This window comes from Muscardinus avellanarius, assembly GCF_963383645.1.
Source record: "Muscardinus avellanarius genome assembly, chromosome: 16".
NCBI lineage: Eukaryota > Metazoa > Chordata > Mammalia > Rodentia > Gliridae > Muscardinus > Muscardinus avellanarius.
In genome coordinates this window covers 12,213,731-12,241,161 of record NC_137802.1, presented here as the reverse complement: position 1 = coordinate 12,241,161, position 27,431 = coordinate 12,213,731, and the positions used below count along the sequence as shown (strand labels likewise).

General features: G+C 45.2%; 1 protein-coding gene across 3 annotated transcripts in view; it reads left to right on the top strand.

Moving 5' to 3' along the window:
* The window catches only part of SHISA6 (shisa family member 6), a gene marked incomplete at both ends in the record, with an annotated part of 333,812 nt that overhangs the window by 5,068 nt on the left and 301,313 nt on the right, over window positions 1-27,431 (top strand). For all 3 annotated transcript variants that reach the window (XM_080712669.1, XM_080712668.1, XM_080712667.1), the window contains one exon: window positions 22,727-22,887. In XM_080712669.1, the coding sequence (XP_080568795.1) occupies window positions 22,727-22,887 (161 nt within the window). The remainder of the gene's footprint in view (window positions 1-22,726; window positions 22,888-27,431) is intronic.

The window sequence follows — 27,431 nt, the reverse complement described above, 5'->3', positions numbered from 1 at the left end:
CACACACAAATACACGTAGGAGCTAGGCACAGTGGTGGATGCCAGTACTTGGGAGGTAGAGACAGGAGAATTGTAGGTTTAAGGCCAGCCTCAGCAACTTAGTAACATCTGTTTCAAAATAAAAAATAAAAAAGGGTTGGGGGTGTAACTGGGAAGTAGAATGTTTTTGTGTTCAATCCTTGGTACCAACCAACCTACCAGTAACAAAAACAAGATCCCACACACATGCACGGAAAGCTGGGAAATTGTGCAGAGATTTGAGAAGGGTTATGGAGAAGGAGGAAGGAGGAATTAGAGGAAGGACTTCAGAGAGACAGAAAGAACCAAAGAGTACAACGGAAGGGAACTGATCCAGAAGAAGTGACCTTGCCCGGGCCCACCCACAGGCTGGATTTTGTCCTGATTCTTGCGTATACACAGATACTTTGGTGAGATCAATGGGATCTGCTCATGGTGGGTACACAGACGAGATGTATTCCCAACTGTAAAAGGTGCACAGATAGAGCACACGTTACCGTTACCTCTGCTTGCTTTAGAAGTGCAGTCATGCTTTTCAACAAAACTCTAGACTTGAACAGTTCTCCCCATGGTGTTGTCTTGTTTTTTTTTCTTTTTTTTTTTCTTACCTGGCTGCAAGCTCAGGTGGCCTGCACTTCTATCCCGTTTTTACCCACCTAAAACTCTGCCCAAGACGTGGAGCATTGTCATTTTAAAGGAAATCTGCTGCTAAGATACCCAGAGCTTCCCCACAGGTCTAGGCTGTCAAGACACAGGTAGGGAACCAGGTCCAATTCATTGTTTCTAGCCGATTTTAATGAGAGTTTCCATCGACGGCGCCGTTGATTCAAATCAATTGTGCAGGAAGCAGTGGTTAAGACAGCTGAAAGAAGTAAGCTGACTGAAAGAAGTTAATTCTTTAGCCCCAGACAGACATGCCTGCAGATCCAGAATAAAAGGAGTCTACGCCCAAAGAAACTTCTTCCTTGTAGTCTACTGTCTGATTTCTCCAGGGCTGGCAGATTCCATCTTAACTTTCTGGTTTCTCTCTAGAGCCCGGGAGAACTCCAACCATAGGTTAGAATGAGGAGCGCCCTGCTCCTGGAACTGGGGGTCACTACCTCCTTCTTCCCCCGCCGTCCTCCTCCGATTTGAAATTCTGTACAATCTTATGTTTGAAATGATCGCAGGTTCAGTTGCATTCTGTCTTACAATTTGGGTCAGGCTCTTTGGGCAATATTTATCCTGTGGGATCGGGAAATTATGGTTTGAATGTGTGGCTGAGTAAGACGTGTCTCAGGCTGGTGACAGAGAAAGGAACCATAATGGAATCCAGGAGGGCATAAGCTACGCTCATTTTGTATGTAGCTTCTGTTGTGATCTTTCTTTTCTCTTCCTCAAGAAACCTCACAGCGGTAATCTTTTTCTTTGCAGATATTATAGATAGGGAAGAGGGCCGGGTGGAAGTGTTTACCAGCAAACCCTCAGAGGGTCTCAGGCCCTTGACCGTGAGCCTTGAGAAGGCTTATTTTAAAAGCATCCAGAGCAAGGAGTGGTGGCACAGGCCTGTAATCTCAGTATGTGGGACGCTGAGACCGGAAGAGCACAGGTTCAAAGGCAGCCTCAGCAACTTAGCGAGATTCTCAGCAACCTGGTGAGACCCTGTTTCAAAATAAAAAAAATAAAAAAAGGATGGAGGCTATATCTTGAATGTAGAATGGCCTTGGGCTCAATCCCGAGTACCAAATAAAATAAAATAACAAATAAATTGCATACAGGACAGTTAGTCAGTCTATCAGTTTCTCTCTCTCTCTCTCTCTCTCTCTCTCTCTCTCTCTCTCTCTCTCTCTCACACACACACACACACACACACACTTTTGAAAGTAAACCCAAAATCTTATGAAAAGGCTGGATAGCTTATTGTCTTACCTTATAGATTCATTTCATAGAATTATTATTATAGGCAATTCATTTTCCCTAACTCCCTAATTTTACAAACCAGGCAACCAGAACCCAGAGAGTCTGGATCCCAACGCCGGGATGCTTCACCTAAGCCAGTGGGTGAGCTTAGACTAGAAGCCAGGCCTGCGGGCTCATCTCCCTGAAAATCGATTCTGTTTTACCTTCTGCATGGTTCTTCCTTAGTTAGTCATCACCAATGAGTTTCGGGTACTTGGAGATGTGAGTGACAGCTCCTCCTTCCACTTCCTCCCGTACCTGCCTAGTTCCCAAGTTGCCATCGGCGGAAATGATTTCCGCTGATCCGCCCTGGTTCCTTTGCTGTTCCTCTACGTTCCTTTCTAAAGGGCAATAACCTGATCTAAGCATAATCCTTTAATAAGATCTGAGTAATGCAGGCCCTTGAAGAAGGAAAATACAGCACAAGCCAAAGGGGGGTGGACCGGGGCAAGGAATTACTGAATAACACTGTAGGCAGAAATCGGTAATTAAATATACAGGCTGTGCATACCTCCTCTCTCTCCCAGAGACGGGTGGAAATGTCGAGGTGTACCAGATCAATGAGATCCAGCTTTGCCAGTGACCATGTGTGTGACCTCAGGGGCATTCTCCATGTATAAGATGCTCTGTGAGTCACAGACCATAGTTTCTAGTGCCAATTTTTCCCTTTCTCAGCCCTGGGCCGAGATGCCGCAGGCTAATGAAGCTGGCAATCGGAGCCCAATCCCAGAAGATGAAGTCTGTGGCAGAGAGTTTGGGGGCTTTGCCACCATTCTTCCTCTGAAAGAACCAGGGAGTCTATATACTAAGGTCTTTCCAAGCAATCACCTTGGAAGGCCGCATGCTGATTTTTCTCTGAAAAATGCTGCCCTGGTACCTCTCTTGGAAGTAGTACTTGGAAAGTTCATGGAGTGTCAGTGTGACTTTCTGTAATTATGACATATTTTTCATTTTCCTGGGGTAGATTTGATTTTTAGGGGCGTTGAGCCTAGGGCATTCTACCTCTGAGCTACATCCTCAGTCTCCTTCCTCCACACACACATACACTTTCGGAACATGTTCTTGCTAAGTTGCTGAGGCTGGCCTTAGATCTGTGATCATCCTGTCTCAGCTTCCCAGGTACTGGGATTCTAGACTTGTATTGCCCATGCTTGGCTTTGATTCGATTCTTATACTCAGAAATAAATCATGGGCCAAGGTGGCTGGGTATGTAGCTCAGTGGTAGAGTACTTTCATATCATGTGTAAGGCCTTGAATTCAATTCCCAGTACCCCCCCCCCCCCACACACACACACACACACACACACAAAATCAAAAGACCCTACAATAATGAGACCTGATCTCTGAGGATCATCTAGGCTGTCTGTAAAGGCAGGAGCCCAGAAAAGGAGTCTTAGAGAGGAAGCCTACAAGTGAGGTCCCTGCATCCACTGGGGCCATGTTGAAGGGGCTGCTTCTCATGTGTCAGGATAATTTACCGTCCTTCAGAAAAGAAAAAAAAAAAGTCTCATGTTTAAAGCAAAGTGTTGGGCAAGTGGTGGGGGTAGTTGGGAGACAGGACAAAAGAAAAGAGTGGCATATGCATCCAACATTTCAAATAACTGCCCGGCAAGGGTGGAAAAAAATGTTCCACATTTCTGCATAAGATAGTAGACACATCTCTCAATTTAGCTTCCTACTTTGATTCTGAGGCTAAAGGGACCCAGTTTCTTTGGGATACAGGCAGAGAAGAGGCTCAGAGTACTCTCTCCTTCTCTCCATCCCAGGGCTGCATTTGAATGGGGTCACTGCTTGGGTCAATAGAGAAAGTAGGAATGCTTGCACATCCAATAGACGAGGCTTCCATGTGTGGGTATGGGCATTGCTGATAGGTAGACCCAGACCCCTAACGTGGACCAGCCCGCCTGCCCCCTTCCCCCACCACAAATGCACATTCATGAGATGGGGCTGCTCCCCAAAATGGAGGGGAGTGGGGCAGCTGAGTCTATTGCAGGTGACAAGGGCCACCTGATACCACCTTTGCAGGAGGGAGAGCAGTTAGCTGAGCCCCCTGCAAGTCATGGGACCTGCATGGTCTCTCTGCCTCCCCACGCTGCCACCCCTTGGAGCAGAGAGGACCATATAGATGAGGAAAGGGACTCCGAGGGGCTTAGTACCTTGCTGCAGGTCACACAGCTAGCTCACTGACTGCCTCCATCTCCCTTTGGGGTCCAGCAGGGCAGTTAGCTCTTCCTTCCTGCATATGAAGGGGTCAGTGATACTCAGATTACTTAAGACAGCAGAGTCCTGCCTGCCTGCCTCTGCCCTAGGGCAGGCTGTCACAGTAAAGGACTGAGAGATAAATGGTCTCCCTACCAGGTTACTGCAGACAGGGCTAGTGACCTCCTCTTGATGGTACACAGGGCACAGATGAGCCCAGGGACAGCAAGAAGGCTCTCTTTCAAAGATGCATTCTTTTGGCTGAGGATAGTGCAGGCCTTACCCAAAAATATAAAAAATAAAACAAACCTTGATATTAATTGAGGGGGGAACCCCAAATGCTTTACAATATTGAAAGGTCCCTCTCTGAGCAATTTTGCAGAAGTCTTAGCTCCCTAGAATAGCAAGAGAAACTAGGGGAAGGGAGAAAAGATGCGGCTTGGGGAGAGAGGACGGACCTCAGGCCATTCCCTGTTTTAATTACTGAGACGTACAGCTCGCAAACAGCTCCATTTATCACGATCCCCCTCCTGCCCCATTTATAATACCTAGCACCGTGTATACAGGACACAGAGTTTCAGCCAACTCGTTTCTAGTTTTTGTTTTTTTTTCATTTTTGTTTTCCTAGCTGTGTTTCCAAGTTACTTACTCTTGTCCCAGGACTCTGTTTTCTTCTTTTCCCTCTCTCCTCTCCTCTCTCCCGTCTCCCCTCTCTCCTCCTCCCTCCCCTCCTCTCCCCTTCCTCCTCCTCCTTCCTCCTCCTCCTCCTTCCTCCTCCCTCCTCCTCCCTCCTCCTCCTCCTCCTCCCTCCTCCTCTTCCTCCTCCCTCCTCCTTCCTCCTCCTCTTCCTCCTCCCTCCTCCTCCTCCTCCTCTTCCTCCTCCCTCCTCCTTCCTCCTCCCTCCTCCTCCTCCTCCCTCCTCCTTCCTCCTCCTCTTCCTCCTCCCTCCTCCTTCCTCCTCCCTCCTCCTCCTCCTCCCTCCTCCTCCTCCTCCCTCCTCCTCCTCCTCCCTCCTCCTCCCTCCTCCTCCTCCTCCTCGTATTCTTCTTCTTCTTCTCCTTCTTCCTCTTCTTCTTCTTCTTCTTCTTCTTCTTCTTCTTCTTCTTCTTCTTCTTCTTCTTCTTCTTCTTCTTCTTCTTCTTCTTCTTCTCTCCCTCTCCCCCCCCCCCCAGTACTAGAGATCAAATCCAGGGCCATTCTACCACCGAGCTACTCCCCCAGCCCTTTTCATTTTCCATTTTGAACAGGGTCTAAGTTGTTGAGGGTCTCCCTAAGTTGCTGAGGGTGGTTCTCCAACCTGCGATCCATCCTCCTGTCTCAGCCTCCCAAGTACTAGGATCACAGCAGTGCACCTCGCCACTGCACTTGGCCCCTGTCGGGTTTCTTTTGCTTTCAAATCTGTCCTGAGAGCCGGGCATGGTGGCGCACACTTGTAATCCCCGCGCTTGGGAGGCGGAGACAGGAGGATCGCGCAGGTTCGAAGTCAGCTGCGCGCGCTGGCTTAGGAGACCCTGTTTCCAAATACAAATGTAAAAATAGGTCTGGGAGTGTAGCCCGGAGGTAGAAGGGCTTCCAGGAACCCCAGTACCACCAAAAAAAAAAAAAAAAATCTTTCCTGAGACTGCATGACAAGAAAGAGAGATACCCTCAGACAAGACACCCTGAGGACCCTGTCTTTTCTCTTTGGCAGCCAAAGTCTGCTGCAGCCCCCCAGGCTCCGGGTATCAAGAGGTGGAGGGCAGAACTGTACCACTTTTCCATGCTAGGGGACTCATCTGGGACTGAGGGGTGTGGAAACCATTGCACCAGCCCATCCCCAAACCCCAGAGTCCCTGAGCCCTGGGCTCCACCCTCTTGCCACCATGTCCCACTCCTAGCCACAGAGCAGGGCAGTCCACGGTCTCTCTTTGCCTAAGGGCTTCCATCAATCCCTTCCAGCCAGCCCCTGGGTGGCCAGAACCTTGGCCCTGAGCCCCACGTTTGGGAGAAGAGTGGAGCCACCGCTTGGTGAAGGTTTCGCAAACACCCTCATTATTCCCGGCTCTTTTGGCATTTGGTCTCCTGTGCTGTTCCCATTAGTTTCGGCATTAAAGTCTCATTACTCAGGCCACCTGTCCTTTGGACATCTTCGTTGTTCCCTGGGCCAAATGTCCTCTTCTGGGAAGCGTGGTTTCTACCCAAGCGCGGGGACTTCCTCTCTCTCTACTTTGCTCTTACTACTCCATTGGGGAGTAATTTGAAACCCAAGCACAGCGGTCAATTTTAAGTGCCATTAGAGAGTGCCTTCCAGAGCCGGTTCATCGGAGCCCGTGGTCCTTTCTGAGGTCCTGAGAAAATGGGGTTCCTGTTAAGGCTCTGCAGTTTGGAGGGGCCAACCCTTGAAGAAACACAGTAGACAATTAATTGTCAGGAGTTTGTTTTGTTTTGCCTTTGGAGGACCTGGGATCAGGCTCAGATCCATTCAGCAGGGAAGTCTGCCCTCCGTCTCTGAAATTTGGGCAGCTTTGCTAAAGGTCAGGGAGGCTCCCCCTAAAGCCACCTTCCTGAGATGTTGGGGTACAACGCTTTACCAGAACGTGGAGGAGAATCAGGGTTCCAGCCTCTCGAGTGGGCTTCTCTGATTTTCTTTTATATATACCCTGAGAAACATGGCTGCAGTTTTATAGGAAGAAAATACCATCGGTGTTTCTACCATACCATACCATACATGGAAGACCATTTCTGCTTTGGGAAATAACACAGATTTTTCCATGCTCAGATAATCCACAGGCAGCCAGCTTCTTACCCGCTTCTATACCAGAGCCTCCTACCCCGCCTTCAAGCATTCACAAAGAAGAATAGCAGGTCTGTGAGCAAAGGATCTATCACATCCCCCCTCTCTTTCAAGTCACATCATTAAAATGTGTCTTCTTGTAACTTGCGGTGTTTCATCCGCTGCCGCCGCTTCTCCATCTGTCTTTCTTTTGACTCCTGTTTGCGTCTGTCTTCCGTCTTTCTTCTCCCCTCGGCTCTCCTTGAACCTGTCCGGCTGTAATTTCATTAAACCGCACCGATGCAGATGCCGTTAATTCAAAATTTATCCAAATTGTACCCGAGCGAAGTTTTTTTTTTTTTTTTTTTTTTTTTTTTTTTTTTTTTTATTCCTCTGTCTGATGTAAAGCCGGGATGGACAGACTCGTAGCTCAGACAAGACTGCTAAACTTGTGCAGGGCACATCCACCTGGCTGAAGGACTGACTGTTTTAGGCAGACGATGGGCGTATTGATTGCAGTAAATTTCTATCTCCTGGATAAAGTAGCTCTCCAAAGATCTATTTTATTTTCGTTTTTTTAAAGTCTGTTTGAAATCCTGCAATGGTTGGGAAGTAGTACAGATACATTTCATTTACCCGTTTTATCATGCTCATGCCTATCACGCTGATTGGGGTTAGCCTACTTCCCTTTCTACTGGGTTGATGATGCTTGATCCTAAGGCTGGTTCAAATCCCCTTTGTAATTTCCTCTGGAGCTCCTTCTAATTTTCCCTCTTTTTTTTTTGTTTATTTTCTTGTCTTATTTTCCCGGGGTTTTTAGGAGCCAACAGCTCTCCCTATCTTTTAGCTTTAAGAATTAATGTTATAAATTATGGCGGGGTCCAATGGCTCATACCTGTCATCCTAGTACTCAGAGAGCTGAGACGGGAGGATTGAAGGTTTGAGGCCAGAGACTTCAGCAACTGAGCACAACCCTCAGCAATTTAGTGAGACCCTGTCTTGAAGTAAAAATAAAATAAAATAAAATAAAATGGAGCCGGGCCTGGTGGTACAAGCTTGTAATCCCAGCATGTGGGAGGTGCAGACAGGAGGATCATAGTTCGTGGACAGCCTCGGCTACTTAGTGAGGCCCTTTGCAACTCATCAAGACCCTGTTTCAAAATAAAGGATAAAAAAAAGGGCTGAAGGTGTAGTTCAGAGATAGAATGCCCCTGGGTTCAATCTCCAGTACCATTAAATAAATAAATAAATAAATAAATAAATAAATAAATAAATAAAATGGGGCTGGGGGTATAGCTCAGAGGTAGAGCACCCTTGGATTCCATTATCACACACATAATGAATTGTTATAAATTATACCATGGCTCTGGGGGTGTCTTCCTCTTACCACCAGGGTGACCAGATGTGTCTGAGAAGTTGGGGTCTGCAGATAGACTTTGGATAAACTTGCCCCATTTCTGGGTGATAAGAGAATGAGGCGGCCTTTGTTCTCTCTCTCATTCTTTCTCAATGGCCTAAGAATTTTGAATGTAAAACACTGTCCCCAACCCTAGTTGGGATCGAGGAGTCAGTAGGCTGTTTACTGTAGACCTGCCGGGAGGCCCTGAGCCAACGTCTTCACCCCATAGAGAAAAGGGTTCTGACCTTACTCCCTTCCTCTGCTTACACACATCCCAGGGACATCTCCAGGCACACATAGCAAAACTTTTTCCTCTCGAAAGCTGTCATCCATCTTTCCCTGCCTTAGAGCATTTCCTGGAAGCTGAGGTAGGACGCAGTCTGATTTTAGCTTCTGTCAGTCTGTCCCCCATGACCTCAGGTGAGTCCCTCAGTCCCTCTGCTGTGACTGCCAGGCAGTGGAACAGGAGCTCTAACATTGTAGGAGGCACATTCTTCCCTGGCCCAGCACATCTGGAGAACAAAAAAAAAAAAAGGTCGACATCTGCCGGTACAGATGCAACAGCCCCCAGGGTGCAGGAAAAAATGCAAATTCTTTGCACACTCTGTCCAGATAACAATGGTATCTGCAGATAACCAAAGGAGGATGCTTACTTTTCCTTTTCCTTTTTTTTTTTTTTTTTTTTTTTTTTAGCAGACTTAACTAGTAGAATTTCTGGATGAGAGAATTATGAAGCTTCTTAGTGGCTCTCCCTCTGAGCGTCAGCGCCCTCCTCTCCTGTCCAGCAAGTGTCCACTGGGGCCACATTTAGACCTGGGCTGTCCCTGGTCTGGGCACAGTCTCGTCTATTACGAGGCTACAGTTCTAGATGATTTTCACAAGGAGCTGCTCAAACGGAGATCCACGCAAGCGCTCCGTGTCCTGCAAGATAGAACTTGAGGCGGACAGTCAAGGCCCCTTCAATAACTATTTCACCCTAATCAGTGTTCCTTGTATGACTCTGCCCACATATAATGTGGCTTGAAGTCTTTGGCCCCGTGCGGAGTCTGGTCATCCAGAAGCGGGGTTACCAGAGAATGTGTGGGTCTCAGTTATTTATTTATTTATTTATTTATTTATTTATTTATTTATTTGGTGGTACTGGGGTTCCTGGAAGCCCTTCTACCTCCGGGCTACACACCCAGACCTATTTTATACCTCTTTTTATTTGGAAACAGGGTCTCTTAAGCCAGAGAGGCTGGCTCCGAACCAGCGCGATCCTCCTGTCTCCGCCTCCCAAGCGCGGGGATTACAAGCGTGCGCCACCACGCCCGGCTGGGTCTCAGTAATTTAGACTCAAATACCTGAATCTTTCTCCTGCTTGATGTTTAGCCTTATGTAGTGGCTTTGTTTGGTGTTCCAGATCCCTCTTTCTCAGCACAAGGACAAGAGGACAGGAGCGTTGGCCTGTTTTGATCTAGTGCCTAGATCTGTGCCAGTGTAACAAATATGACTGGCTGAATCAAAGTGGGTAGAATTTGGGGTGATCTTTTTGTGTCCCCTGCCCTTCTGATGGTTGTGTTAAGGTATTAGAACATATAAACGATGGCAGTGGCCAGGCATGGTGTCACACACCTGTCATCTCAGTACTCAGGAGGCTGAGACATGAGAATCACAGGTTGGAGACCAGCTTCAGCAACTTAGGGAGACCCTGTTTCTAAACAAACAAACAAAAACAGTCAAAGGGCTGGAGTGTAGCCTGGAGGTAGAATGATCCTGGGTTCAATCTTTAGTCACACACACACACACACACACACACACACACACACACTCTCTAGCAATATTTAGAATTGTTTTAAAGAAAAAAAGCAAGGGAGGGAAGAAGGAGAGAAAAAGGAGAAAGAAAGAAAGAAAGAAAGAAAGAAAGAAAGAAAGAAAGAAAGAAAGAAAAGAAAGAAAGAGGAAGGAAGAAACCAAGAAAAAAAGTAACTGAATCTTTTACAGGAAATGTTGCCCTGGTCAGTTTGATGAATTTGCCCTCCAGTGCTCTGGTAGAATTCTGATTATGTTTTGCTCCCTCTGTGATGCTTTTGATTTTCAGTGGGCTTTCATCTTCATACTTCCTGACGCTTCCTTGTGTGTTTGCGTTGGAATGGGTGATGGCCTGGCCCGGCAGGAAGGAACACACAGACCCTCTTTTTGCACTTGGCTCCCCAAGTTCAAGTTCAGGGTTGAGCCAAAACCGATGTGTGCGCCGGGCATGGTGGTGCATGCCTGTGATTTCAGTATGTGGGAGGCTTGCAGGGGAGGATTGCAGGCTGAAGGTCAGCCTCCAGCAACTCAGCGAGACCCTCTCTGTTTCAAAATAAAAATAGAACTGAAAAATGTAAAGGTCAGAGGTAGAACACCCATGGGTTCCATCCCCAGTACACCCCCCACCGAAAAAAAAATTATTTGACCTAATGGATTTCTTTTCATACATAGCCTAAGTAAAAATGTGGGCTGTGGGTGGTCCCTTCCACGATGACCACGGCCAAAGTTGTGCAAATAGCTCAAGAGTTTGGCATTATCGAGTCTTGGGTCCCTCAAGATGTCCTTTTCTGCCTGTGTGTAGGTTGTGTTTCTAGAGACTGAGGCTATGTAGACATCGGGAGATTGTATTTGGATTTATTTATTAGTCAAATATTTATATCGTACTTCCTAGATGCCAGGCTCCACTCTAAGTGTTTTACAAATATTAACTCATTTAATCTTCATGATAACCCCGAGACATTATTTCTTGCCTTATTGTTTTGGCCTTAATTTTTCAGCGAGGAAACAGAGCCACGGGGCACTTCAGTAGCTGACGATCACCAGCCGTCGGAGTGGCTGGTATTCCAACTTCAGCATTCCGGCTCGACGAGCTTGGTATTTAGCCGTCAAATTTCTTTCTGCCTGTGTCTTACTCATCTATAGATTTCAAGTTTGTGCCCATAGCAAAACCTAACAAACAGAACCAACAACAGAGCAGCTGCAGGTGCGTTTATTAACTCCACTCTTACCTGCCTGGCCATGTGGCTGTTTACAAATCTTGTTAGCATTTTTATTTTTTTACTTTTTTTTTTTTTTTAGGTACTGGGGATGGAACCCAGGGGCATTCTACTTCTGAGCTATCCCCCCAGCCCGTGTTTAATTCTTTATTTTGAAATAGGATCTCACTGAGTTGCAGAGGGCCTCACTAAGTAGCTGAGGCTGTCCACGAACCGTGATCCTCCTGTCTCAGCCTCCCAAATGCTGGGATTATAAGCTTGCACTACCGTGCCCAGCTTTATTCTTTATTTTGAAACAGGGTGTCACTAAGTTGCAGAGGGCCTCACTAAGTAGCTGAGGCTGGCTGTGAACCTGCAATCCTCCTGTCTCAGCCTCTCAAGGACTGGGATTACAAGCATGCACCACCATGCCTGGCTATTTTTGAACTATTATTTTTAAGGCTTCCTTCCTTCATTCCTGTACTGAGAACTTAGCCCAGGGACATTCTCCTTCTGAGTTATATCCCATGCCCCTTTTAACTTCGAAACAGGGTCTCGCTAGGTTTCTGGGGCCAGCCTCAAACCTGTGATCATCCTGTCTCAGCCTCCCAAGTAGCGGGATGACAGGCAGGTGCCACTTTTAAATAGTAGCTAAAACTGACACATCTAGATATTTGATTCCTTCTCAGACAACCCAACTCTTTCCAAAACATCTAGATGTGGTATATTGATGCTTCTCCGCTTCCCAGGCCTGTTCATTTGATTCATGAGATCACGGATATAAGATGAGGATTTTAGGATATTAAGAATGAATGGAGACCACGGGAGCTTCACCTGGATTCTCTACCCGACTCCTGGCTGCTCTTCTAGCGACAGCTCCAGGACAGGCAGCCATCAGGATGGGAAGAGTGGTCTTCCTTGTTTGGAAAAGAAAGCCAGCAGGCTCTGCCTTCCCTTGCTGAGTCCTGGGATGTTCACTGGCTGTGATGAATCCCAATTGTGCCCGGGACAACTCAGACCTGCAGAACAGCTCCATGCAGATGCATAGACATTGTTAACACAGCAAATGGGAAGTCCGCATCCATTCTGAGCCTCTCTGTGTGCGGAGAGAGCGGTCTTGTGCCTACACAAAGCCAGCAGCTGTGTTTTTCAACTGGACTGTGAGAGAACTGGGAATAGGGAGAACTAAATTAAACCATTCTCCTTGGTCCGTGTTTATTAAAATATATATTCACTGCCATTGTCCTGAGTGCATATTTTAGAGGAGAAAGGCACTCCGACTAGCCAGCAGATAATCGGGAAGATGAGGTCAGAGAGAACACCAGCTGGTCCTTCGCTGCAAAGTCAAGTAAAAAAGTTCAGTTATCCGGGACCTAAATTACTGGAATCGCTTATTTGATGGAATAAAATGTCAATGGTCTAGCTCTAGGAGAAGTGGTGAAGAAACGGTTTTCGGAGATTTCCGTAAAGGAAACAAGACCAAAACCAGCTTCCCTGGTCTGTCCTGCGGTTATTAATAGTTCCACTTCCTCAATTGTCTACCTTTTTCGTAGCTTTTCTCTGCAAAAGATTAGACTCATACCCCTCTCATAAAGAACCTCAAGTCCTTTCATTTTAATTTTTAAAATATTTTTTTTGCTGTCCTGGGGATGGAACCCAAGGGCATTCTACCTCTGAACTATATCCCCAGCCCTATTTGTATTCTTTGTTTTGAAACAGGGTCTCACTAAATTGCAGAAGGCCCCACTAAGTAGTAGCTGAGGCTGTCTATAAACCTCGATCCTCCTGTCTCAGCCTCCCAAACGCTGGGATTACAAGCGCGTGCCGCCACTCCCAGCTTGACTTCTTTAACAACAACAATAACAACAACAACAACAACAACAACAACAACAACAACAGAATTAACTGTATGCAGCATTCTTTACTTGAACATTAGGCAGGCATGCTTTGAGACATTTCTTCAAAACAAGAACAAAAACAAATTGAGAGTATTCTTGTTAGTCCTTGGAACTAAGAACATGAACCAGAATAGCCTGTTTGTGGAATAGTATTATACCTATCCAGCATCAACATCAGCATCAGTATCAGTATCAGTATCAGTACCAGCATCAGCATAGCATCAGCATCAACATCAGCATCAGCATCAGCATCAGCATCTGCATCAGCATCAGTATCAGTATCAGTACCTGCATCAGCATCCGCATCTGCAGCAGCAGCAGCAGCAGCAGCAGCAGCATCAATTTCTTCCTACTCCCCTATGAAAAGAGGAAGGGTATGATTTGGCATCTAAACTACCCAGTTGGCCTTGCTCTTGGCACAGAACAACTTATCCAACAATAGCTGAGCTTATTTTCTCCCTTCTGCAGAATTTATATGGCTCAGAAACCCAGGGACATGGCAGAGGCCAAAGTCTGCTTTCCATTTTCTCCACATTATCGCAGCAATATTCACGGGATCTTCATGGGTAGCACATTAATCAAGATTAAAAAAAAAAACTGGCCAGGTGAACTAGGGGGTTCCAAGTTTTTCATTTCATTTGAGGGGAATTAAATTTTTTTTCATCTGTTCAATAAATGAAAATTGGGACCCAAATTCCAAGTTTTAATTTTTTTGTGTCCCTTGGCTACATTTGCTTTCAAATTTGGAAAGTCCGTGAAGGCCAGGGGGCTGTCAGGTAGGAAGGAGAGAGTGTGGGTGAGAAGGGTTCTAGCTCTTCTTTCTACCCTGGTGCTGAGCAGGGGTCCTGTGAAATATATTGGTGTTCTGTTCAGGACTTCATCTGACAAAAAGGTTGGCTGCTGAAATAGTGTGAAAAGTTTCAAAGCTGTTGATGTTAATGACTCGCGAAGATGAATAGAACTGAGCAGTTGAGCTGCAGCTGAGTTCTTAGGTCTGGGTAGATTTTTCCACTAAAGATTGGACTGACTCTCTCTCTCTCTCTCTCTCTCTCTGAAAATCTTATTCTGAGACCATTACAGGGGCACAGGAGGTGGAAAAAAAACCAAATGTGATTAAGTGGCTGGGAAAATGAATGGATAGATTGGTGGGTGGATGAGGGGGTGGTTGGAAGAAAGGATTAATAGTTGACTGGATGGATGAATGGATGGATGGATGGATTGATGGTTGAATGGATGGATGGATAGATGGATGGATGGATGGATGGTTGAATGGATGGATGGATAGATGGATTGATGGATGGATAGATGGATGGATGGATTGATGGATGAATGGATGGATGGATGGATAGATGGATGAATGAATGGATAGATAAATAGGTGAATAATCTAGTGGTATATAGACAGCTCCTGTAGTTTAATATACCTATGTTTATCATCTATATTCACTATTTTCTATTGTGTGGACTTGGGCAAGGTATCCCACCCCTCAAGGGTCTTAGTTTTTCCACCAGTATAATGGTGCTACTGCACCTATCATTTATGATTGTTCTGAAGATTATAGGATATCATTTATATAAAACTTTAGCCCAGTATCTGGCACATGGTGATTACTCAGTAAATAATATTTTATTCTCCAGGCAAGAGAGTCTACGAAGGAAAACAATGAACAAGTTTTTGTTTATTGTTCTGTTAAACTTGCCGTTTTAAGGAAGATATCCTGACCTGAATGAAGGTGGCCACGTATCAGAATGCTGACTGGGCTTAATCCAATGGAGTTGAGATAACAAAGCCCTTAGGGAAATTCAAACACTCTTAGGGAAATTCAAACACACTTTCATTGCCTTGGGGCCACAACAGTTTTTAAACAAATAAATAACAGGTCTTGTTTTCAATCACTCATTTAGTAATTGTTTTTTCATGCTCAAATATTAGCTGGCATTTGCTAAATTAGCAGGCCCAGCTGGAAAGACCAGGAGGAATCATTAGGGCTGAGGCATCCCAGGAGTGTGAGATGCGTATAAAGGCCTTCTCCGCGCCCAGAACGATGCCTGGCTCCAGTCCGAAGCCCTGAATTTGAATCTCTGCTGCAACCTCTTGGACTACTGAGCTTAGTCTGACCCTCAGTTCCTTGTTGAAAACAGGATGGTAATAGATGCTGAGCACAGAGTTCAAAGGAATTGCATGAAGCAAGACAGTGAGCACATCCAGAAATTGTGAAGTGCTCCTCAAATGTAAAATGAGTATTTCCATTATCCAGATGATTAATGTACCAACAATACCAAGGACCAAAGGAGAGCGGAAGTGCCCTGGACTGCATGACTGGAATGACTGTTTTCCCCGATCAGGTTTGCTGCCCGGTTAATTTAGTTTCCTCTGCTCACCATGTGTGGGGGAAAGCAGAGTCTGGGTCATTGCAGCAAAAGTGGTAGACAGGGGAGGGAAATAGGGAGTGTTCTTCAATCCTTCAAATTTCTTTCTTTCTTTTTTTTTTTTTTTTGGCCCTGGGAGTTGAACCAAGAGGTGCATTCAACCTCTGAACTATACCCTGACCTTTTTTTATTTTATTATTATTTTTTATTTTTTTATTATTATTATTATTATTATTATTATTATTATTATTTGCAGTACTGGGGATGAAACTCAGGGCCATTTTACCTCTGAGCTACACCCCCAGACCTAATTTTTTATTCTTTATTTTTTGAAACAGGGTCTCACTGAGTTGCAAAGGCCTCACTAAGTAGCTGAGGCTGTCTGTGAACTGTGATCCTCCTGTCTCAGCCTCCCAAATGCTGGGATGACAAGCGTGTACCATGCCTGGCTCTTTTTTTTTTTTTTTTTTGGTGGTACTGAGGATGGAACCCAGAGGCTTTCTACCTCCGGGCTACACTTCCAGACCTATTTTATATTTTATATGAAAACAGTGTCTCGCCAAGTTGCTGAGAGCCTCGCTATGTAGCTGAGGCTGGCTTTGAACCTACGCGATCCTCCTTTCTCAGCCTCCCAAGCGCGGGGATTACAAGCATGCGCCACCACGCCCGTTTATTTATTTATTTTTTAAATTTTGAAACAGGGTCTCACTAAATAGCTGAGAGCCTCGCTAAGTGGCTGAGCATGGTCGTTCTGAACCCGCGATCCTCCTGTCTCAGCCACTCAAGTACTGGGATTACAAGCTTGCGCCCCACACCTGGCTTCAGATTCCTGAATTAGGTGCATCCTTGCATCCTTAGTGGTCATGAGAGGGCAGTATGGTTCCTGGGGGCCGTGGGCGGCTCTCATCCTGCCAGGCACTTGCTTGGAAGCCGGGGGCTCCCGTTCTCACAAGCCCATCTGTGTGTGTGTGTGTGTGTGTGTGTGTGTGTGTGTGTGTGTGTGTGTGTGTGTGTGTGTGTGTGTGTCTTAGTTCCTCTCTTTCCCAATCTCTCTCTCTGGTCCCGTTGTCTCCTATCTCTGGATGTCTCTGCTTGTCTTCTGAATTGCTTTGGAACTTTAAATTTCCCTCTGACTTCCTGCTTTTCTTTTTCTCTCGCTCTTTCTGTTTGTCTCTGTCTTTCTGACTCTGTCTCCACCTTCCCTGTCAGGCTCCTGGTCTGTAGGTCTTTCTCTTGGTTCCTTTTCTAGCTGGGAATCTCTCTCTCTCTCCCTCCCTCTTTCTCTTGTTTGCCTCCATTTCTAATTTCTCTCATTCTCTCCCCACCTGTTTTCCTTCTGTCTTTCTTTCTGTCTGTCTTTGTCAACCGCTCTTTCAGATCCCGAGAACCACTGCCCACACTTTTACAAAATCCCCTTCGCCGTTCCTGTGGTTAGAAAGTAAGTAGCTCAGGCCTTAACCCATTTCCTCTGGCATATCCAAATTAATTAGGTGAGACTGGGATCACGTATTGCAGAATTAGAGTAATATTCATCAAGCACCCTGGAGAGCCAGGGATGGAAGACAGCAGGAACCGGAGCAAGAAGGGAGGTCATGGAGCTGAGGGGCCAGCGATGGGGAGCTGGCGGAGGGACCACTGGACTTGGGAATGCAAACTGCCTTCCTAGTGGCCAGAGGGCACTGGGAAGGGTCAGATCTTGGAGAATCGTTCAGAAGTAGGTGGGGGAAGGGAAGCATTTCTCTAGACATCATGCCTTCATTGGAAAAAGACACAGCAGGGTCCCTGGCCCCAGAGAGCCTGTCAGCCTTGAGAAACATATTTTCCAGTGCATCCCTCTGCTTGGCTCTGCCGCCTGGCTCAGGCCAGCCTGCTGGGCATCCACAGCCTTCTCTCAAGTTATTTTCTTTCGTTGCATGGCTTAGAGACAGGAGGAAAGAGCCTAGCTATAACCCAGAGATAACGTGTTGTCTATCCAGCCTGCTGTTCTTAGGGAGGTGGTCACTGGGTAGAGTCCTGGGTGTTGCCTGAGTCCTGCAGGGCTGCTCTCTCAACACATGGGTTCCCAGAGTCTCTCCTTCTCAGGAGAGAGAAATTTGGGGTGAAAAATCTCTTTTCTGCAGGCTCCTCTTTGACCGGTGAGCCATGGAGCCAATCTACTATCAAATTGCCATTTAAACTGTCTCTGTAGAAAAAAGCAGGCTGGAGTAAGGGACCACATTCTTTTTTTCTGTGTTGTGGCTGGGCACCTCTCAAGATGCAAGGGACAGTGGTGACCCTAACAGGCAGGACACTCTTTCTTTCTCTTCTTCTACACAGACCCTCTGTGTCCCCAGAGTCCAGAGGTGCCCATTGTTTTCAGGGGCTGCTCCATAGACATTGGGGAAACTGCATGCACAGAGAATCTGACACCCACTTCACAAAGTACAAAGTAGATGTTGGCCAGGGTTTTCAACTTCCCCGCTATTGACATTTTGGACTGGAAGATTCTCTGTCATGAGGACTGTCCTGTGAATCGAAGGACACCAAGCAGCTTCCATCAGATGTCAGGGACACCTCCCTCCTCGCTCATAAGCAGCACCCCAAATATCTCCCAGACATGGACAAATGTTCCTGGAGAGGATGCAAAATCATCCCAATTGAGAACCACTGAGGGGGATTCAGTTTTGGCTGACCAAGGGCAGTGGGCTTAACCACGATTCCATCCCCCTTATAAGGTAGGAGTCCTTATAAGAACTTGGGAGACAAACCGGGCGTGGTGGCGCACACTTGTAATCCCGGCACTTGGGAGGCTGAGACAGGAGGATTGCGCAGGTTCGAAGCCAGCCTCAGCTACTTAGTGAGGCTCTCAACAACCTAGTGAGACCCTGTTTCCAAATAAAATATAAAATAGGTCTGCGAGTGTAGCCCAAAGATAAAAGGCCCCTAGATTCCATTCCCGGTACCACACACACACATGCACACACAAATAACTTGGGAGACAAGAAAAAGAATACAACTTTTTTTTTTTTGCTAATAGCTTTACTGAGCTATGATTTGCTTATCATAAGAATCATCTTTAAATTTTAAGTTGTATATCCCACAAAGTCATGCAACTCTAATTTTTATCTTGTTTTATTTAACATTTTCATACTCCCTGAAAGAAACCTTATATCCACTGCCAGTCATTCTTCATTTTCCCCTCCCTCAATCCCAGGATAACCACAAATTTCCTCTCCATCTCTTTGGATTTACTTAACTGGGTGTCTATACACGCAATCTTGGGTGCCTGGCTTCTTTCAATTAGTATGGTGTTTTTAAGATTTGCCCATGTTGTAGTAATTATCTTATTATTTTATCAGTTGAACATCTGGCTTCTTCCCACCCTTTGGATACTATTAATAATTCTGCCATGAACCTTTGTACATAAGTTTTATGTAGACCTATGTTTTCATTTCAATATCCTGGGGTAGAATTACTGGGCCATTTTGAGAGACTGCTAGACACTTCACCAAAGGGCTATGCTATTTTGCATTCCCTAGGCTGGTGAAAAAGCTCAGTGCTAGAGCACTGGTCTACCATGTTCCAGGTCCTGGGTTCAGTCCTCAGTCCTGCAAAGCAAAAATAGCTTGATGTTAGACAACTGGTCTACCACGTGCCAGGTCCTAGGTTCAATCCTCAGTCCCGCAAAACAAGCAGGCAAACAAAGACGTACATTCATTCCTACCAGCAAAACGTGAAGACTCCTGTTTCTCTAGACCCTTGTCAATATTTAATGTTATCCGGCTTTTGGCTTATAGCTCTCCTAGTGTATATGAATGGGTGGGTCTGGCGGTGTGATTTTATTTGCGTTTCCATAATTATTAGTGACGCAGAACTGCTTTTCATGGATACCTTCTTTGGAGGAATGCCCATTGAAATCCTTTCCCCCTTTTAAAATTGAGCTTTTTTTATATCATTGAGTTGTAAGATTTCCTTCTAGACTCTGGATATAAGTCTCTCATCAATGTTATGCAAATATTTCTCCCATTCAGTGGATCGTCTTTTACTTTCCCAATGATATCCTTGGATGCATAGGTGCTTTGAATTTATCTAGTTTTTTTCTTTTGTTGCCTGCACTTTTGGTGCCAAGTTGAGAAGTCACAAAGATTTACTCCTAGGTGCATTTTCTTCTAGGTGTTTATAATTTTAGGAGTTAAATTGGGCGCATGATTCATTTAGAGTTAATCTGTGTGTATAGTGAACTAATGCTCACACTTTGTTCTTTGGCATGTGGAAATATAGTTCTCTAGGACCTTTTTTTTTTTTTTTAAGAATCAAAATCCACTCCCCCCCCAAAAAAATTACAAAACTGTTCTTTCCCCATTGAATGATCTTAGCACACTTACCAAAAATGAATTGACTATAGATATATGAGCTTACTTTTATACTTTTATTTAATTGGCCTAAGGGTCTATCATAATTGTATATACATTTATGTATATCTTATCTATATAAATTACATATATTTATATATACATATATTTGTATATATGCTTTTTATTTATATATACATATATATTATATTTATATATATACATATTTTTTGGGTACTTGGGTTTAAACCTAAGGATGTTCTACCTCTGAGCTACACCCCCCAGCCATTTTATTTATTTATTTTTGAAAAATGATCTTGCTAAGTTGCTGAGGCTGGCCTTAAACCTGCAATCCTCCTGTCTCGACCTCTCATATATGGGCATTACAGATGTGTGACACCATGCCTGGCTAACTTATAATCATCGTAACTTATCATTCTTTATTTTTTTTTATCATAGAAAGATGGTACGAAAGTGTCTTGGATACTTAGAAAGGTGAAGGAGTCACGGTTTCTTGCATAGATGTGTGGTTAAAAGAGATGCAGCTGGGCATGGTGGCACACACCTGTAATCCCAGTACTTGGGAGGCTGAGATAGGAGGATCGCAGATTTGCAGCCAACATCAGCAGCTTAGCAAGGCCCCCAAAACTTAGTGACATCCTGCCTCAAAATAAAAATAAGATGAAATAAAATAGGTCTGGGGGTATGGCTCAGAGGTAGAATGCCCCTGGGTTCAACTCCCAGTAGCAAAAATTAATTAAATAAATAAATATAAATTTAAAAAAGTGATATGCAGTTGTCAAATTTTAGAATCGGAAGGGATCTCTAGAGGTCAAGTTAGTATAAACCCCTTGTTTTGCCAATGGGGAAACAGTGACTAGATTTCAGTTTCACAGGTTAGCCTCTGAGCCCAAATGGCCCTGGCTAAGCAGTGGCAGAGCTGGGATTCGAACCCCGATCTCCTGACTTCCTAGAGCAATGTCTTTTTTTCCCAGCTAGCCCCCGAATGTCAGCTCTCTGGCCCGGACCCCGGGGGCCTGAGGCTCTGCAGTCGCCATGACTCCAAGGTCCACAGAAGTGAGCGGAGGCAGCGGCATGTGTCTGCGCCTTCCTTGACAGGTCGAGAGCGAAGCAAGCCCGCAATGGGAAGCATTTGGAAAATCTGAAATTGCTGTATAAATGCCAGTAAATGATAAGATTGCCGGCTCGATGCTCTCCGAGGCAGGTTCAGAGTGTCACGGGCAGAATAATGGAAGGAAACAATTCACTGTCAGGCACGTTTTTTTTTTTTTTTTTTTTTTTTAACTCACCTTGGTTCTCACTATCCCTGGAGGTGGGGGCAGAGTGCTGGAGCCAGATTCTGAAGCAAAGGAAGCCTTGGGGGTGGGCTGGCATGATCCCAAGTGGGCAGAGCTGGCTGAGAGATACCTGGAGGGATGTTTCTCACCCTCCCCACCCTTCAGGGGCACCCCAAATGAATAGACAAGTTCCTTGTCTCACTAGTGCAAAAACAGGTGTGTCACGAGTAGGGGACCTGGCCCTTAAATTACAGGATCCAGGTGTGGCCTTCTGTGGGTCGCCCACACTCAGCTCAGGTTCCTCAGAGCATCCCTGTGGGAATCTGTTTCTCAATGGCCAGTGGATAGTTCACAAGAGAGTCCCGTTTGAATCCAGGTAGGTGAGCGACTCCTCCTGAACTGTGAGCCCATAGAGAGCAGGAATGGGACCTCTCTCTGCTCTGATGGGTACATGATAATCCATGTTTGGTTGTTGAATCCAGGCATCAGCTAAATAAAAGCTGCCTTCGAGTCTCTTGCTGAAGGATGACCCTCTCGGCCAGGCGTGGTGGCGCACGCTTGTAATCCCAGAACTGGGAAGGCCGAGACGGGAGGATTGTGGTTCATGGACAGCCTCAGCTACTTAGGGAGACCCTTCCTAACTCAGTGAGACCCTGTTTCAAAAATAAAAATACTAAGCCAGGTGTGGTGGCACACAATTGTAATCCCAGCATTTGGGAGGCTGAGACAGGAGGGTTGCGGGTTCGCGGCCAGCCTCAGCTACTTAGTGAGGGCCTTTGCAACTCAGCGAGACCTTGTGTCAAAATAAAGAATAAAATATAGGACAGGGGGTGTAGCTTGGAGGTAGAATGCCCCTTGGTTTTATCCCCCAGTACCACCAAAAAAAAGAAGACGGCTGTCTCTCTCCCCTGCTAGGGCCGAGTCTCTTCTTTCTCTGTGTCTGCAATCGTTCCCTCTTCTCTCAGCTCCATTTGCCTTCCCAGTCTGCCCCATCCAAGGGTTCTGATCCCTGTCGTTTTGTCTGCGTCTTCTGCCTGTGCAGGTAGATCACACCTTTCTCTGGCAGCAGGAGCTGCGTGTGGCGCTTATTTGGGTCACCAACATTTAGCTCACACTTACTCAGTGTGTGTGTGTTTTGGATGGGGCGTTCGACCCCCTGGTAATTAGCAACCCGCTGCTCAATTTGAGGCCAGTGGTGTCAGCCCTTCCCTGTAATAGTATTTCATGGGCCAGCCGCTGTAGATATCTGTGTCTGGCATAGGTGGGTATTGGAAGAAGCAGTGTTTTGAAAAGGCTCAGTTTTTGCCAAAGAGAAAGGACTATAATCACAGCCTCGAGTGTGGGAACCTCTGGGCAGAGCAACTCTATCCTGTGTCCCCACTGAGACCAGCACAAGATGAAGCTGTGATTATTAAGAACCGAATGCGGGGTCCTGTCTCCTCCCACAGGTCTGTGTTCAAAGGGTCCTTGCAGGTAAGCTGGTCACCCTTGCGGTCCTGCACAGCTGCTCACTGTGTGATCTGTCCTCCTCGTTTAGGGCGCTGGCTGACATCTTAAGACAACAGGGACCGATCCCCATAGCACACTGTGAAAGAGAAACTATCTCGGCGATCGATACCTCTCCCAAAGAGAACACGCCAGTCAGATCATCCTCCAAAAACCACTACACCCCTGTGCGTACGGCCAAGCAGACCCCAGGTAAGTGCCAGCTGATCGATTGTCTTGAATCTTCGCCGAGACTGGTGAGAGGTTTGGCTGAGGTCTCTGCTCTGGTCAAGCTGGTCCTGGAGCACTGTGCAGGGAAGGACGTCCCAGTGGACATGCAGACTGGTGAAAGAGTTTGGAGACAGTCTTCCCAGGAAAGGTTTGGAAGGAAAGAATTTAACAGTGACTGGGCTGGACAAGGACTAGTGTTTTGGGGCCGCTGTGACTTAGTGAGTGGTTGGTATAATTCTCCTATGTAAAGAAAGAACTTAGAGCGACACAATGAAGTCTATTTTTCTGTGCGGTGGGAGGTTTGTGCCGTCCAGTATGTTGGCTATGTAACATCTGCACCTAGATGTCTGGTTTTCTCGACCGTAGAATCTCAAAGAGTACTTCCTAAGGGTATCAATGTCATCCGTGTTCAAGGATGACCCTGTCCCACGATCTCTAGATTCCTTCAATGGGTTATATAATAATGACACCGAGTGTACTTCATTATCCGTCGGGATTTGGTTTCAGTAACCCCTGCAATGATAGGATCCTAGTCTTTGAAGATGTTCAAGTCCCTCATACAAAATGGCATAGTATTGACATATAACTTATGTGTACATTCTGCCGGATACTTCAGATCATCTCTAGATTACTTACCCTGCCTGAGGCGATGCAAATACTATGCAGATAGCTGTTACATCATATTGCTGAGAGAATAATGACAATAAAAATGTTTACACATGCTCAATACAAATGCAATTTTTTGAACATTTTTGATTCATGGTTGGTTGAATTCTGTGGATAGAGTCCTATGGTTGATTGAATCCTGCATTAAATGGGGGAACCTGTGGATATGGGGGGCTGACTGTTCCTTCTGCCTTTTCCCTTAACCATCTCTATAACATTGGGGAAGAAACTGGGTAGGACTGGTTTTTCTTGTCTTATAAATCAGTAAATGAAGCTCAAGGAAATTTTAGCAACTAAGGTGTCAACGATAAGAAAAGCATCAGTAATAACAGTAACGTAAGCTAAATTTGTATCGGGCTTTTGTTTTGTGCTGGTTTTCTTGCTGAGTATTTTATATGTATTTTTCTTGAAATGTATCTTTATTTTTTATATATTTTTTAATTGGTGCATTGTATTTATACATCGTAATGGGGGTAAAAAGACTTGTTTAGACTTAGATGTACACATCACCCAGCCAGCCCCCACCAAATCCTCACCTCACTCCCTCCCCATCCCTCCCTCCCTTGCTTGGTTTAGTGGTTGAGTTTGATATGAATAAGTATATCACGTGCTTTAAAGAGTTTCCTTCTTCCCCCCTCCCATCCCCACAGTTAGGTTGCCTTATTTGCTCCTCTATGGGATCTCCTTTTTCACCTGGAGTTTCTCCTATGACCCCTTTCACCCTAGCTTTCACATATTAGGGAAAGCATCCGATTCCGTACTTTTTGTGACTAACTAATATTGCTTAGCATAATGTCCTCAAAATCCATCCATTTCCCTGAAAATACCCCAACTGTATTTTTTTGATGGCTGAGTAAAATTCCATTGTGTACATATCCCACAGTTTTGTAATCCACTCATCTGCTGATGGACATCTTGGCTGGTTCCACAGTTTGGCTATGGTGAATTGTGCAGCTATGAACATAGATACACATGCATTAGTTTGGTAGTTTGGTTTCCTTTCTTTTGGGTAGATACCCAGAAGTGGTATTGCTGGATCAAATGGTACATTTGTTCCCATTCTTCCGAGAATCCTCCATACTGTTTTCCAAAGTGGTTGCGCTAATTTGCAATCCCACCAACGATGTTTTATATGTATTTTTTATTTTATTCCTCACAACAATCTTATAAAACTTTGTATCAGCTGGGTGTGGTGGCACATGCCTATAATCCCAGTACTTGGGAGGCCAAGACAGGAGAATTGCGGATTTGAGGCCAGCCTCAGAAATTTAGTGAGACCCTGCTTTAAAATAAAAAAATAAAAAGAACTGAGCTGGGCATGGTGGCACACGCTGGTAATTCCAGTATTTGGGAGGCTGAGACAGGAGGATCGCGGTCCACAAACAGCCTCAGCTACTTAGTGAGGTCCTTTGCAACTCAGTGAGACCCTGTTTCAAAATAAAGAATAAAAAATAGGGCTGAGGGTGTAGTGCGGAGGTAGAATGCCCTTGAGTTCCATCCCCAGTACTGCCAAACAAAACAAAACAAAATAACAGGAACTGGAGGTGTAGTTCAGAGTTAGAAGGCCCCTAGGTTTTGTTTCCGGTACCTACCCTCCTAAAAAAGAAATATCATCCCCATTATCTTTGAAAAAGAGAACTGTTAAGTCACGTTCCACAGGTCAGCCTTGGTATTAAGAGAGAAAACCAGGGTTCAAACTAAGCCAAGCAATTAACAATAGTCAGGATTGGAAAACCCTAACATCTTTATCAGATGGGAGCATAAATGCAAAATCTCTGAGCTGACAGTTTCCAAGCATTCCATCTTGAAGAGCCATATCTTATCGTGAGCATCACTAGACCACCCAGCATAGATCCCAGTCCCAGACACAGCTCCTTTGCTGCTGGAGTCTAGAATCTTCACATCCATCACCCTACAATTTCCCAAAGGATCTGAGCTATACCTGCCATATGGGGATATACAACCACTCGGTTGCAATAGGTGTGTGCAAACCCGAAAACTACAGCAGAAGGGCTGTTGAGATCAAATCCATTTTTTATTCATTCTTTAATTGTCTTGAATTTAGTAAGTCAGATTTGCCCCTGAGATGGTAGTCATTTTTGTTGTTGTTGTTGTTGTTGTTGACATTTCTTTTTTTTTTTTAATAATTTTTTTTTTTTTTTGGTGGTACTGGGGTTCCTGGAAGCCCTTCTATCTCCGGGCTACACTCCCAGACCTATTTTTACATTTTTATTTGGAAACAGGGTCTCCTAAGCCAGCACGTGCGGCTGGCTTCGAACCTGCGCGATCCTCCTGTCTCTGCCTCCCAAGCGCGGGGATTACAAGCGTGCGCCACCACGCCCGGCCCTTAAATAAATTTTTATTGGTGCATTGTAGTCTTACATCTTAATGGGATAAAAAAAACCTGTGGAGATATACACGTACACATCACCCAGTCAGCCCCTACCCAGTCCCTAACCCTTCCCTCCCCCTCCCTCCTTCCCATGCTTGGTTTCCTGATTAACTTTGACATGTTTGTTTGTTTGTTTGTTTTCTTCCATATAAGGTCAAGTTATTTTTGACAAGGTTTCCAAGAACATTTGGTGAAGGAAATAATTATCTTTTCACTAAATAGTGTTGAAATATAGTAACTACATGAAAAAGAATAAAATTGGGCCCTTACCTAACACCGTATATACAAATATTAACTCAAAATAGATAAAAGACCTAAATATAAATCTTAAGACTACAAACTTTTAGAAGAGAACCTGGGTCATAAAACTTCACAACACTGAAATTGGCAGTGATTTATTGGATATGATTCCACAGGCACAGGCAACAAAAGAACAAACAAACAAACTTCATAAAAAATAGAAAAATATTGTACATCCAAAGACAATGTAAATGGAATTAAAAGTTACTGATAGAATGGGTTAAAATTTTCCAAATGCTATATCTGAAGGTATATTAATATTCCAAATATAAGTCCTAGATGGTAGTCTTAAATCTTTCCAACATCTGCTAGAGGAAGAGGACAATCTCCCTTGAAAATATACCTATCCATATACATTGACATATTTATCCAATAGTGTGTCAGCTTTGAGGGGATTTGTAGACCCCACCCCCCCCAAAGTTAGAAATCCCTGTTTTAAAGGCAGAGATGATGGATTTTCCTTTGTATATTCAGCTTAATATCATAGATCTTTAAATGGAAGCAATAAAGGGAATCTTAGCAAAAGTATGTGCAGAGATCGCCTACCTGGCTGAACACTTGAAATCTTAGAGAAGCTAAAAAAAAAAAAAAATGCAGTTGTCCAAGCTGGCAGCAAGCATCCCTAGGAAGGCATCTGACACCACTGATTTTTTTTTAAAAAAAATCTTCAAAGTGATTCCAAAATGCAGCCAGGGTGAAGACTGACTGGTCCCGATGGATCCCTTCATACTGTGAATGGCGATGCTGGATCCTGGGGATTCTTTGACAGGGCCGCACATCAGAATCAACCGGGCAGCTTTTAATCCCAGCATTCAGGAGGCTGAGACAGGAGGATCGTGGTTCGTGGACAGCTTCAGCTACTTGGTGAGCCTCATTGCAACTCAGTGAGACCCCGTTTCAAAATAAGAAATAAAAAATAGGGCTGGGGGTGTAGCTTGGAGGTAGAATGCCCCTGGTTCCATCCCCAGTACCACACACACACACACACACACACACACACACACACACACACACACACATACACACACACACACAGAGTCAAGATAGCTGGGCCCCACCCACAAAGATCATCATTTAACTGATGGAAGCCACGGAGGTGATGTTGGAAGCTTCCCTTAACGTGAACAAACTTCGAGAATCAGTGGGCTCTGGGAATTGGAGGCAGGTG